General features: G+C 43.0%; 1 protein-coding gene across 1 annotated transcript in view; it reads left to right on the top strand.

The window, feature by feature from the left end:
• The first annotated feature begins 976 nt into the window (after positions 1-976).
• The window catches only part of LOC132377503 (inactive phospholipid phosphatase 7), a 41,553-nt gene continuing 27,521 nt past the window's right edge, over positions 977-15,008 (top strand). Inside the window, exon 1 of the mRNA XM_059943781.1 lies at positions 977-1,505. Within this exon, the coding sequence (XP_059799764.1) occupies positions 1,064-1,505 (442 nt within the window). The 5' untranslated portion in view covers positions 977-1,063. The remainder of the gene's footprint in view (positions 1,506-15,008) is intronic.

Genomic DNA, 15,008 nt, shown 5'->3' with positions numbered 1-15,008 from the left:
CACTTCTGCGAATTATCCCAAAGACAGTAGGACATAGGAGCTAAATTGGGCCATTTTGCCCATCGAGCCTGCTCCCCCCATTCACTCCATGGCTGACTTATTTTCCCTCTTAACCCTAAAGGGTCGTCCACTTCCAGCTGAACTCGAAACATCTTGTCCAAGCCTGGCATTAATACCTCATGGTACTGTGACAGATTGTGAAACAACATTACAAACTTGGTCATTTGCGGGTAAAAATAACCACGTTTGGTGCTGTATTTTTGTTAAAACTCAAATGCTTCAAAATGATCTTCAGAGACAGTAGGTTTCTATATCTCTCGGGACATATAACAACGGTCACAGCAAGTGATTGATGTTTATCACCTTGGTGCCTTTCTTCATCTCGAAAAAAAGAGATGCTTAAAAAAAAAAGCAAGCCTTGGGATTTTTCTGAGCAGAGCAAAAATCAACTCTTGCAGTGCATTAGCTGCTGTAATGTGGAAAATAGGGAGGCTTTATGGGTTTTCTCGTAGGCTACTTGCTGCAGTGCTGCGACGTTCAAGTTGCTGAACAAGTCCAGCCAATGTTGTCAATCTGGCAACTCTATTATACTTCGTTTAAATTGTTGCCTATGTCACTTAACCACCCATGTTAAATATAACTATAAGTAATCGTCCCGCATTTTTCCAAAAATAGTGTTTCCAAATCTTTAATAAGGAACGTGCTCAAATTCTATTGTTGTCGTCCCTGTTGTATTTGGGAACTACACAACCCATAAGGCACTGCCAACCCAGCCAATGAAGGAGCAACTATAAACCGAAGTACCAACCCTCGCTGTTATAGGCTTTGAGCTGCCAAAGGTGGATGGAATTGCTGATTGGCTGGGCCTAATGTCAATCAGTTGCAGCATGTGCAGCTGTCAGGCTAGGATGAGCTGCACAGAAAATAGGTTTTGAATTCTTCTCGTCTAATTTTAACCGGTGCAGGAGCCTGAAAGGAGCAGTGCTAACAAATCTCAATTCCCCGCATCTTAGATTCTACCCCCCCCCCCCGGCTATTTGGGTTTAAAAGTGGATAGTCTGCAATGCCAGCTCAGCATAACAGATCTAGGGCCAAGGAGAGAAACAATGTTCTGAACAGACCCGAGTTCATGTCTCTCAATCAGCCCCTGAGGAGCGCTCATGAGGGGAGAAGTTCGCCGAGGAAGTCCAGCGGACAGACGGGGCATCCGCAGCAGGCTCCCGGAGACAGCAGGGAGTCCGCCCCGCTACCAGAGGAGGACTGCATGCAGCTCAACCCTTCCTTCAAAGGAATTGCTATTAACTCCTTGTTGGCTATTGATATCTGCCTGTCCAAAAGGATGGGAGTCTGTGCCAGAAGCTCCTCGACCTGGAGCAGCGCCAGGCCCATTGTCAACCTTATTGGAATCACGGGTCATGGCATCCCCTGGATTGGCGGCACAGTCTTCTGCCTGACCAAAAGTAACACGCAGGCCGGGCAAGAGGTCCTTCTAAATCTTTTAATGGGTGAGTTGTTCTCTTCAGAAACAGAGTGTATTTCTCAATCACTTACTTTCCACAGATTTGACTGCAGCAGATGCCACTGGAGCTCAGCCGAGCGCTTTTGCCACGAGAAGGGCGAAATGCAAAGGGAATTGGGTCAGTGGTCACTCTCTGGGATAATAGCAGGTTCTGGGTTTGGAGTATATGTTGAAGGCTTCGCTCAGAGGCGTTTGCTTCTGCATGTCCCATGATGTTGTGTGCAAACTCCAGCCCATAGGCTCTCCCAAGCATCCTCTTGCCCCACCAGCCCTTCCTACCATCTGGAGATGTGGACCACAACCTTGTATTCACTCAGAATTGTAGACTAGTCCATGGGCTACTGATTTGAGCAGAATATAGGGGGTGGCGAATCACTGGGAGTTTCGGTAAGGTCTTGGAGAGGGGAAAGAGCTTTTACCCAGGCTGGACACTGAGAGGACAAACCCCTGGAATACATCTAACCAAAGCTGGCACCTCTGCTATGCGTTCTGTGACCATGATTATTTGATATTACACTTTGAATGTAATAGACTGGGGAGTCTGGGAAAACGTTTCTTAATGTGGTTGCCTTATTGGAAAATGAATCACTAAGTCAGAGCTTTGAGCCTGTCAGTAATAACAAATTGAATTATATGCAAATGAGCATTTTGTTACACTTTGAATATGTAAATGAGTATTTTATTCTGTCCCTGATACCTTGCTGTGTATTCCTATTGGTTCATGAAGCTGGAACAGTTCTAATGCAATCCATTCTGGATGTTGGTCACGATGTAATAACAGTGGTGTTTGCATTTATAAAGAATCGCTAATGTACTGAGACACAAATAAATCTGAGGAAGACGTGACACTGAGCAACAGGATGAAGTGTGAGAGCAAGCATACAAAAATTGGTCCAAGAGTCAGATTTTAAAGAGTGTCTTAAAGAAGGATGGAGAGATCTTGGGAGGGAACTCCAGTCCTCCCAGAGTGAGGAATGAGTACAATTAACCTCAACACCAGGGAGAAATCCACTGCTCTTTTTCAAAACATTGGCTCTGTGAACTTACAGTCGTCCAAGGAGGCAGTGAAGAAATTGGCCGAAAAGAGCCTTCTGACTGGGCTGTCCTCCTCAGGATGACAGGGAGCATTGGCCTGGATTTAGTCCTTAAGTCTCTGATGGAGACTTAAATCCAGTTTGCATCCACAGATCAAAGCAGCCCTTGTGACTTTCTGCAGTTTATTCTCTGTGCTGCTGGAGCTGACGACGTGGGTACGTAATGAAGAGCATGGTGCTGGGGTAAGTTGCAGGAACAGTGTTGGAGCAATTGTGTATACCTGACACAGGGGGGTGTTGTAGGCCACGGGACCTGTAATGTCGGGCTGGTGTCACCACCTCACCCACTGACCTCCAGTTCGGCCTGAGCAGAGTCCGCATGTTCCCTGGGTGACCTCATGGCACTCCGCTTCCCAAAGGCAGTGAGTTAGATGATGAACTGGCCATCCTGAACTTCTGCTTGTGCTGCAGATGAGTGGAAGGACCTTGGGGGAGGTGAGAGGAATGTAGGGAATTGATGTGAATGGGTGCAGACTGGTAAGCTCAATGGCCTCTGTTAATGAACCCTGGCGTAGGTGGAAAGAGGATCAAGTTGGAGTTCGTGTCGTTGTGACACTGAGTAAGTTACAAGGAAACAGAACTAATGGGATGCTCCTAGACCTGAAGGGCCAAGTGGTCTCTTAAGTTATAAGAAATATGAGAACTGACTTTGACAGGGGACAGCGACTGACACTAACATCAGGAGCACTGACTGACAGTGACACCATTAGTAGTAGCTGACAACAGGGGATAGCTACTGACAACAGAACAGTAATGGTCTCCGACAATGAGCACAACTGGTAGCAGGAGCAGCAAGTGACATGGTGAACAGTTGATACTGGGACCGGGAACAGTTATCGTGATGGGAAGCAGTAACTCGTGGATTGAACCCGGCCCGACTGCCCACTGAATCCAGGGACATTGACTGGCTCTGGGATCAGGAACCGAGAGCGGGAGTTTGAGCTGATACCTATGTAGTGGCAGCAATTGAAAGAATTAATAATTAACATTGGGAGCAGGAGCTGACATTGATACCCAGAACAATGGCTGATGGTGGTAGCAATCAGCAACTGTATGATTAGTACTTGCTCTGGGATCAGCAACTGATACCCAGCGCAGTAACTGACACCAACATTGGGAACCAAATATGGCACTGGTGGCAACTGAGGCCTTCCGTTGGTTGGGGTCAACCATGAATGTTGCGCCCTAACAGTCTACACGATATGCAAGCCATGCTGTGGAGAGCGAGCTGTTGCCCGTGTAGCAGGCTCCCCCTCTCCGCACAGCTGATGAACCCAAAGGAATGGCAGAGACTGATACAATTTGGCACCAGTGCTGTCACAGAGTTGCTAGTCAGTGTTTAACTCAACGTAGGACTGCCTTAGGGACTCCAGCTTCGGATCTTTCCTCAGGGTTTGCTCCTGGAGCCTCCCCCACATAAGTGGGTACAGCCGCAAGGCAGCGGAGGTTTGAGATCAGAGTTTGCCTTCTCCTAGATGAGCTGCCAACCATGGCTAATGAGCCTCATCTGCCCAAAGTGACTGGTTTTAATGCACCAAGAACCCGGCATTGCCCCTTCCACTGCCAGTAGAAACAGCTCTGCCGGGCTTATTAGCTCATCCATGCATGAAGGCCTGGAGCTGGTCTTGGTTGTCAGAGATACAAGCCATTGGGAGAATTTAGTAGGTAGCAGAAACTCATCCCCACTACCTCCCTCGGCTATATTGATCTTAAGCAACCTGGTAGCAACTAAATCGAGGAATAATAAATGTAACACTAAACTTAACCCTTGCCTACACACCCTCACACCTGAGCACTCATTCCCAACAATCCAACATCACCCCCTTCCACACCAACTGTAAGTAATAACTCCCCCCACTCACCTTAGCATATTCATAACCATAAACCTGAAAATTTGGGCAAGAAGGAGGAAGTTCCCAATAAAGGAAAGTGTTGAACCAGGTTAACGAAGGCTGGGCCGGGTTGAAGTGGCAGGGTCACATGACACTGAATCTCCAGGAATGTAAGAGGGATAAATCTCCCACTGCCCGCATAATCATGAAAGATAACAAATTGCACGATGTGTGCCGGTGATATTAAATCTGATTCTGATTCTGACAAGCATGAGTAACAACTGATACTGAGAGCAGTAATTAAGACCAACGCTGAGAGTAATAACTTAAACCAGGAGCAGAGATCAACGCTGGGAGTAATAACTGACACCAGGAGCAGAGACCAACACTGGGATTTGAGAAGAGATAACTTCAGACATCATATTGCTATGGTCTGGATTTTTGCATCCAAAGTAGATTCATTAATTACTCACAAAAAAACAATGAATAAATACTTGATAGTGATATATTTAATAACACTTGCGTAAAAGTGGAAGAGCTCTTTCAGAACACAGACTCTGACCTATTTGAATGGTTTATTGTTCCAATGTGATTGTTCTGGTTTTGTTCATTTCTGCTTTTGTGAAGCATTAGAAACCTAATGACCTGTGTTTAATTTGCACTCTTGATGTTTTCCTTTGATTGCACTTTTGCTAAACTGTTTCCATCTCCCAGCTATCTAGAGCTGGTCAGGATATGGACTATAGGCTGTTCCTGGTACTGACAGCACCTGGTCCAAAACTTGACTGACCAAATCTTGACAGGTCACATTTCCTTTCCATTGAGCTCCCACAACATAACGTGATAAACAGGAATAATATTGAGATCCAAAGACTGTTACCAGCTGGGCTACCTTGTAAACATGCTGAAGCAACCCGATATGGTACAGAGTTCAAGTGTCTTTTAATAGACCTGCTGTCGCTGCATTAGGGTGGAAAAGAGAAATGAAAGATCTCTGTGACTGAGCAGTAGGTTCTTGATGCATTATACAGCTTTAAGCTAAAATAAGTAGACTAATATACCATGTTAATGTTATGTTTCTATTGTTGGAAGCAAATGATTTTGTGGCACTAATTTTAAAGAAGAGCCAGGAAGTTATCCCTTGATTCTTGACTAATATTTATCTCAACATGAGCCATTTCTAAAACAGATCATTTGGTGTTTATGACCTTCTGTATGTGGGTTTTGCAATGCAGAAATTACATGTTACTTATATTGCAGTCCTACAGAAAAGTTCCATTGGCCATTAAATATTCTGCAGAACCTTGAAAACAGCCCTAGAAATGTTTCCTTGCTACTTTGACGAGACCATTTCAGAAGACAATGGGAAGTACAACTTAACACAAAAGGGTAAAAGAGATGTAGAAAAGGGGCAACAGAAAGTTGTTGAGGGTCAGAGGGTCAACTGAAAGTTTAGAATTGAGATTGATGTTTTTGTCATCATTGGTATGATGTGGTAAGAATTACAGAACCAAGACAGGGAATGAGATGGTGATCAGATATGATCCTTGAATGGTGTAAAACTTCCACAGTGAACAGACAACATCTGTTGTTCTTATTAACCGAGGCTTGGGAATAACTTTGAATGATTTCACTTTTTCTGCTGAGCTCCCAATTTTTGTGCAAGCAGTATTGATCATTCTAATCTGGGAAGCATATTTGACAACTATTTAACAATCTCTGCATAGTGAAGCCTAGTGTGGGCCAAAGCATTACTTTAACGTGTGCTTTTGATGTCATGGGCCCCAGAAATAACTTCATCAATGGGGCACAAAAGGACACAGAGTACTTAGTATTACGTGGAAGCTACAGGCTATTTGCCCCACTTTCCATCATGTGTTGTAGACCACAAAATTTAAAGTACCTCAGACAAAGCACCCAGAACTGACAATAGCTTAGCCAGTGTTACTTTACTGATTGGCCGGTCAGACTGCTACACCCATGAGATCTAGAGATGAAGACCTATGTAAGAGTTTGTGTTTTTATATTACCAACTCTGGGTGGCAGGTATACCTGAATGATTTCTCACACTACCTGTCTTACAGCTTCCGTGACTGGTCTCCTAACTTTAAGGGATGTTAGTGAATTAATCTGCCATAGCTTCTTGGCCATTTATACTAATACCAATGATGCAAGAATAACTCGTGTCATTCTGGATTATTAGATTGGTCCCCTGGATTACTAGTCTAAAATTTTAACTATGTCCCATCTAACTCATGAAATTGGAAGCCAACTAAACTGGTGACAGTTGGTGTTATACCAATTAACAGCCCAAACTTTGTTATAATGGAATTTCCTTAAGGACACTGGGGTTATAAAATCTGGTTGGATGTAATTCTAAAGTCTTCATTTCATCACATGAGTTCATCTCGCCAATAATTCCTTCCTCCCACCTCAATGCTAACAGCCAGTTGTTACCCATCCCTGTGATGCAGTCTTCCCACACCACTGCACCAGAGATTTTTCCTTGGCCAACTCTAACATTTTGAGATAAATACATGAAATGTTTGAAGGAACCTAGAAATTTTACCATGAAGTTGCCCTGAAAATTAATCTTGAGTTTCTGGAGACCAGGACCACCGTAGAGAACTGGCAATCTATGGATTTGTGAAACCAAGTTGTAGGTAAAACCTGTGGAAGGATGTAGGTAATGCAAATGTTCATGGATCTTAATTTTTTTTGTGCAATTTGTGTTTAAGGCAGGACCATTGAATGTGTGTTTATTCCCCTGCAGGAGTCAAAAACAATTTTGTAAATAAGTCCAAGAAAGATCGAGAGGAAGTTCAAATTATTACCAAAGCATAGTAATATAGTCGCTGGCTGGTGGCATAGTGGCATCAGCGCTGGACTTTGGGGCGGAAGGTCCCGAGTTCGAATCCAGCCGGCTCCCGTGCATACTTTCCATCTGTGCTGGGTTGAGCGTCGAGCTAGCAACTCAACCTCGTAAAAATGAAATTGCCTGCTACAAAAAAAGAGTGTAGACCATTCAGCCCCACGCAGTTACTCTGCTTACTAATGTAGAGCGATTGAAACAAATGACAAAGATATACACTGGATTCCAATTATTGGGCTGTCAGTTAATTGGGACAACTCTTAACCAATAAAAGCTAATCAAGAAAAGAGCCGGGATTCCCTTCATTTATCTGGGACACTATGCCACTTAATTGGGACAGGAGAGTGTTGCCAAACAGTTTCTAACTAGCGTAAATCTTGTACACTTGGCTGTTAGACTCAACACCGTGCTTCGAGTGAAGAGTTTTTAAATAGCGTCAATTGTTTGTGTTCAGAAAGAAGAGTTTTTTTTGCCACTGACATTTGGTGCGAAATAAGTAGTGAGACAATTCAGAACTGTCCTGCTTACTGTGGTTTCAAGCATTCAGGCTTGGAGATGCAAGAAACGGCCGTGAGTGAAAATGAAACAATTTCACTACTTCAACAAGTTAGGAATTAGGCAGAATCTGAAGGCATCAACAATCATCTTGAACATCACAATGAAAATGAAAACTTGGACAGTGCACTTGTCAACTTCACCGTATCAAGGCAGTTCATTATCTGAACTGGGTGTCTGCACAGATTTTGTTCATTTACAGTCAAAAGAATGCGACACGGATGAATTCTTCCAACGGTAACTATTAGGAATTAATACACAGTTTTATAGTACTGCAGTAGCATTGGTAGTGTTCCAATATGTTACTCAGTTTTCCTTTTTTTATACCTGGTTAACTATTTCCACGAAACTTCAGCTAATTAGGACAGTGGCTTAATTGGGCCAGAATATATCGGTCCTGCTGTGTCCCGATTAACCAAAATCCACTGTATTTAAATACTTGAGGGTGAAAGGAACAGGGAATGATGACTATGTAGGGGGTTCCCAACCTAGCGTTCATGGACCCCTTGCTTAATGGTTTTGGTCCATGGCATAATAAATGGGATTAAGCAATGCAAGATGTGAGGACAGTTGAATGGAGCATACACTTGTCAAATGGTTGTAGATTGTAATTTACCTGCATGAATTTACCTGGTTTTGACCCATATTCTTTAATGCTTATACCTAACAAAGTTCACCCAGTTTTGGACCTGGAGGTTCCAATTATTGTTCAGCATTTGGATTCATAGTATGTACAGTGCTTCCTGATTTCACTGTTAAAAGGCCTGATGTCCTGATCAGAAGGTGTAGATACCCCATAACTACTCAATCTAATCAATTAAATATTTGATCATATCATATGCCAGAGGCAGTCTGACTTTAATTTCCTTGAGAATATAATGAGCGGCTAATTGAGAACCCCACCTTTCTGTGTAGACTGTCCATTTGTGAATTATTGGTGGCATCTATTCGTCTCATGAGACCATGGATCTGCACCTGGAAAGTCTATGTCCTCACCAGGACACAGGCCTGGGCAAGGTTGTATGGAAGACTGACAGTTGTCCATGCCACAAGTCTCCCCACTCCATGATGTTGTCCAAGGGAAGGGTAAGGGTTGATACAGCCTGGTACCAGTGTCATCGCAGGAGTTGCCAGAGCGAGGTTGAAGGCAACGTCGGACTGCCTTAGGGACTCCAGTTCCGGATTTGTCCTCGGGGTTTACTCCTGAAGCCTTTCCCATGAGTGGGTATGGCCGCAAGGCAGCGGAGGTTTGAAATCAGAGTTTTCCCTCTCTTAGATGGACTGCCTTCCCAGGCTGACGAGCTCCATCTACCTGAAATTGGTGAATTAAGATAGGAAAAAGGTAGGGAAAACTGCATTTTTATAAATGGTACAGTATATAGTAAAGAAGAATGCCATTTGGACCGTTTGCCCATGTCAGCTGTCTGAAGAACCTCTAAACAACCCACCCTGCATTTCTCCCATCTCTCTGAAAAGGTCCTTCTTCAACTATTTTTCCTGCTGCCCTTTGAAAATTATTGTTGAGTCTGTATCCAACAGCCTTTCAAGCAGTTCTTTCTGGATATAAAATCCATGATATAAAAAAAAGGCAAGCAACACACACAAAATAGAGGAGCTCAGCAGGTCAGGCAGCATCCATGGAGGCACATAAACATTTTTGGGCTGAGACCCTTCATTAGGCCTGGAAAGGAAGGGAACATAAAGTGGGGAGGAGGAGGAGGAGGAGGAGGAGTGGGAGCCCAAGCTGGCAAGTGATGGGTAACTCCAGGTGGGTAAGTAGGGAAGCGGGGATGAAAGGAAAAGATGTGAGAAGCTGGGAGGAGACAGGTGGAAGAGGCAAAAGGCTGAAGAAGAAGGAAAGGAGAGGATAGTAGCCAATGAAATAGGAGGAGGTGGGGAACAAGAGGGAGGTGGTGGGCAGGTTGTGAGGGCAGGGAGGAGAAGAGGACGGGTGAGAGGATCAAGGAATGAGGGGGAACAAGGAACACAGAAGGGTGTGGTTATCAGAAGTTGGAGAAATTGCTGTTGATGGCTACACAGATGGAATGAGGTGTTACCCCACCAACCTGCATTTGACATCATCGTGGTAGTCAAGGAGGCTGTGGACAGACATGCCTGCGTGGGAATGGGAAGTGGAATTGAAATGGGTGTAACAGGGAGATATTGCATGTTGCAGTGGATGAAACAAAGGTGCTTCCTTCTATTTGCTCCGAAACTTTGGCCAACTAACAAAACCTTCTGCCTGTGGAAACTGCTTTGCCTTATTTCAAATCCCTCATAATTTTGAATACGGTATATCCATTAAATTTTCTTGTAACTTATCCTGATGTAGAGAGAATGATCCAGCTTTTCCGGTCTGACCTCATTATTCATTCATCCTCTCTAAGGCTTTAACGTTCATCCAAGTATGTAGTGCCTACATTAGTCACAAACTTCAGCTGTGGCTCAGCCAGTGTGCCATGGAGGGTTAGTATAGCTTTCTCGTTCCTTTACTTCACTTCTAATGTTAAGGATTATATTTGTCTCTTTAATAAACCTATGAGATCATGACACTCTCAAAAATTCCTGCCATATATCTATGATGCTGCGTCTCCATTAAATCTGCATCATTTAGTTTCTGTCGCTTTTCTTCAGATTTCCTTCCAAAATGGTCATTTCTATGCCAAATCTTGTCTGTTATGGATGTGTGCATGTGTCCATTTCAGTACTGTGTCCTTCACAATTCCAAGTTACAATTCCTTCGATGAACAGTGCATTATTATTATATATCAAAAAGAGCAGTCACCCAATGCTGACTCTTAGGGAACAGCACTGCACACTTTCCTCTTAAGTAAATGACCTATATTCTCTGCTTACTGGCATTTGGCCAATTTCCTTACTTACACGGTCACAATTCGTTCAATTTTGCTGTCACATTTATTACATCGTACATTGTCAGTGTCTGTCTGCACAGCACTATCTGCACCACCTTCACAATCCTCCACCAAATGACTCCGTTAAATCTGTTAAACACCATTATGTTCAACAAGTCAATGACCTCAATTATTAATTCATACTTTACCAAATAATTTGGTCTCTTCCACTATTAGGTTCCCTGCCCAGTGCTGGTTGTCACTCTCATTCAATCCCATAATCCCACAATTCTGATTGAGAAGTTACAGAACTTGGGCCTCTGTTCCTCCCACTGCAATTGGATCCTCAACTTCCTAAATGGAAGACCACAATCTGTACAGATTGGTGATAATATCTCCTCCTCACTTGACGATCAACGCTGGTGCACCTTAGAGGTGTGGGCTTAGCCCACTGCTCTACTCTTTCTATACCCATGAATGTGATTCAGGAACTGCTTCTTCCCCTCTGCCATCTAATTCCTAAATGGACATAGAATCTGTGAACACTACTTCACTTTTTTAATATATTATTTCTGTTCTTTATATTCTTAAATTTATACCATCTATAAATTTGCAGATGATACAACCATTGTTGGTGGAATCTCAGATGGAGACAAGGGGGTGTATAAGAGTGAGATATGCCAACTAGTGGAGTGGTGTCACTGCAACAATCTTGCACTTAACATCAGTAAGACGAAAGAGCTGACTGTGGACTTCAGGAAAGGCAAGACAAAGGAACACATACCAATCCTCATAGAGAGATCTAAGTGGAGAGAGTGAGCAGCTTCAAGTTCCTGAGTGTTAAGATCTCTGAGGATCTAACCTGGTCCCAACATATCGATGCAGTTATAAAGAAGGCAAGACGGTGACTATAGTTCATTAGGAGTTTGTAGAGATTTGGTATGTCAATAAAACACTCAAAAACTTCTATAGATGTACTGTGGAGAGCATTCTGACAGGCTGCATCACCGTTTGGTATGGAGGAGCTACTGCACTGGAACGAAAGAAGCTGCAGAAGGTTGTAAATCTAGTCAGCTCCATCTTGGGCACTAACCTACAAAGTACCCAGGACATCTTTAGGGAGCAGAGTCTCAGAAAGGGAGTAGTGTCTCGGAAAGGCAGTGTCCATTATTAAGGGACCTCCAGCACCCAGGGCATGCCCTTTTCTCACTGTTACCGTCGGGAAGGAGGTACAGAAGCCTGAAGGCACACACTCAGCGATTCAGGAACTGCTTCTTCCCCTCTGCCATCTAATTCCTAAATGGACATTGAATCCGTGAACACTACTTCACTTTTTTAATATATTATTTCTGTTCTTTGCACAATTTTAAAGCTATTCAATATATGTATAGTGTACTTGATTTACTTATTTAATTATTAATGTTATTTTTTTTTCTTCTTCTAAATTACGTATTGCATTGAACTACTGCTGCTAAGTTAACAAATTTCATGATACATGCCAGTGATAATAAACCGGATTCTGATTCTCGCTCACTCTCTCAGTCTCTCTCCTTCTGGAGGCAAAACGTAATATCTGTAATTGTTCAGTCCCTCTCACATCTTACCAACTAATTGATGTATTTATTGTTTTCCCTGTGGTTATTACGCATAGCATTGTACTGCTGCCGCTAAGTTAACAAATTCTACGACACAGGCAGGTGATGTTAAACCTGATTCTGATCTGACATCTCGGAGAAGGATGGGAAGATGGAGACCCACCACCCTCCACCAGCATCCTTAGGTTCATTGCATCTGGATTGTATGACTTATTTCACTTGGGGTGTTGGCAACCTTTCAAAGACCACCTTCTATTTTTATTCTGCCTAATTTATCGACCAACTTCTGCATTATGTTGGTGTTAGCAGGATATCCTGTTTTCCATTTGCTGAATTGTTCACATCTGCTTGTGTGTGTGTGGGAGAGGGATAGATCTTTAATGTTCCTTCCAGCAGACAGCATGTTCAGCAGTGCAGTGCTCTTTCATTACCTCACTCTGTTCAGGGATTTAGGACCCACACCCTTCTGATACAGGGGCAAGGCAGCCACTACTGAGCCATGGCTGACAGCCTTGCATTCACACCTCATTTAAGTTGTCAAACTGTACCACTGGAGTACAGTCGACGTTTCTCAGCCTAATACTCCGTGATGTGCATTGCCAAAATAATGGCCCACATTTTGCTGGAGCCGGGCTGTTTGTGGTATGCCTCATTACCTAATCTGGTTTGAGCACAATTAAATTTCAACAAGAAATTGCCCAGCTGGCTGTTGAACAAGCAGTAGGACATCTGGGACCTTGATGAATCACAAAACCAACAAATTATTCTCTTAATCAGTGGAATTTGAGAATTGGCTATTAAGGAATGGAAGAACTGAGAAGGAGTGAGTAAAGGCAATGGCAAGTCAGAAATAAAAACAGAGTGAGAAAGGGAACTCGGGTCAAGAGAGAAGAAAGGGGAAATAGAAAAAAAATTAAATATAAAATGTACTTTCTGAAAAATATCCACAGAAATGGCTATCTGAAGACAAAAAAGTCCTCACTTGCAATTATTTAATTTTTGGCTAAGTGAGTTTGATTGGAAGTCATCAAGAGTTATCATGTTGACAGATTAAAGTGATCCAAAATGTGGCAACTCCCAGCCCACAGAGTACTTCCTCCCCAACATTTGCAGGATACTTGGGACAATACTGTGGATTATTCTCATTTTCAACTAGATCAAGCCCTTCATATTTATAACATTAACAATTGAAATCAGTTAAGAGATTGTCTGGATTGGACTTTCCAGACACTGAACAATTGATAGTGAAGGAACAGATGCAAAGTTGCTGTATAAATAGCAGCCCGGGGCCTCTCAACAGCCTGCAACTCCTTTGCCAGTGCAGCTTCCAAGCCTCAGATAAAAACATTGTACTCAGACGCATACACAGCACAGGAAATGATTTATAACTGAAGGGATGTAACTGCATACAAACTATATTATGAATAGGAGTGGAAAATAACAAATTTATCATTCTCTATGGTTTCTGGCACAACACCCCCACAACTCTTCCACTTAACCCACAATCTGTAAGCTATTTCAGAGATAGCCATGAGAGAGCAGTGACATCATTAGAATATATTGCCCTTTTTTCCCCATTTTCAGCTAGATATTATTTTAATTTTATAACATAAATGCGTATACGCCTCTGTGGCTGGGGTTTCTTTCCTTTGTGATGCCGTGGCCCAAATACCATTAAGCAAGGGGTGCCTGGACTCTAGCTTGGGATCCCCTGCTCCATGGTATTGCGGAGTTAAGGCTTCCTGCTCATGGAGAACTTATCATCTTGGCAGAGTTACAAAGTTACTACACGCGGATTATGGCAGAAGGAGGAAGGTTTCTATCTGAAAAGTCTTAAAATTGAATGACAATTAGATCATTATTGATACACAGCCTGGCCTTTGGAACGAGAATGAGGAAGTGGCAATGAGTCATTTTGTTCTGGCAGTTACAGAAAAATGTCCTGTTGAACACCTTCTCCTTGCTTTTCACATTGCTATCTTCCTTCCTCTCTCACAATTTCCACCCCCTTTTCCCTTCCCGTTCCTCTTTCTGGGTCTACGTACCCTTCTGGACCTCAAACCATAAAAAACAAAGAATGGTTTAGAGAGGCTGTGGGTTTAGTGTTCGCTCAGGACCCCATGAGTGCCTCGCTATCCCGTAGCGCACCGTGTCTGACTGTGACTTTGGTGCGATATTCAGACTCTTCTTCTTTTGCAGGAGCCTTGTAAAATTTAAAGCGCACAGGAATGGAGTCTGGTTCCTCCATCTTGATTTTGGAACACAGAACCCTCTTAAGCCTGTAGCCACCTAAGCCCCAAATAGCCATTTCTCGATTACTCCACTGCTGGGCAGTAGGTTACATACCTGCCCTAAAGATTAGGTACTCCTTCTCTAATCAACTATTAATTTCTGCAGTCCCAGTCAGTCACAAAGCTATCATGTGACCTTTTAAAGGTGTTTAAATATTTACGTATTTGATCCCTGACATTGAGAACACACAGGAAAGAGGCACTACAAACAGAACACAATCATTTATATTGTAGTACACTGTGTTCAACAAATACAAGTATATCCTCAGCCCCTGACAAAGAATTCTGCTGCTTTGATAAATTTTCTATTTAATTTACACTGTACCATGGAAAAGGATTATATCAATTTGATCAATCTAGTGGAACCTTGTCAAAATCTCAGTTCCACCCCACTTTTG

The sequence above is a fragment of the Hypanus sabinus genome, chromosome 18 (assembly GCF_030144855.1).
Source record: "Hypanus sabinus isolate sHypSab1 chromosome 18, sHypSab1.hap1, whole genome shotgun sequence".
NCBI lineage: Eukaryota > Metazoa > Chordata > Chondrichthyes > Myliobatiformes > Dasyatidae > Hypanus > Hypanus sabinus.
Note: the sequence above shows the minus strand (reverse complement) of the source record. Positions and strands in the feature narration are given on the sequence as shown.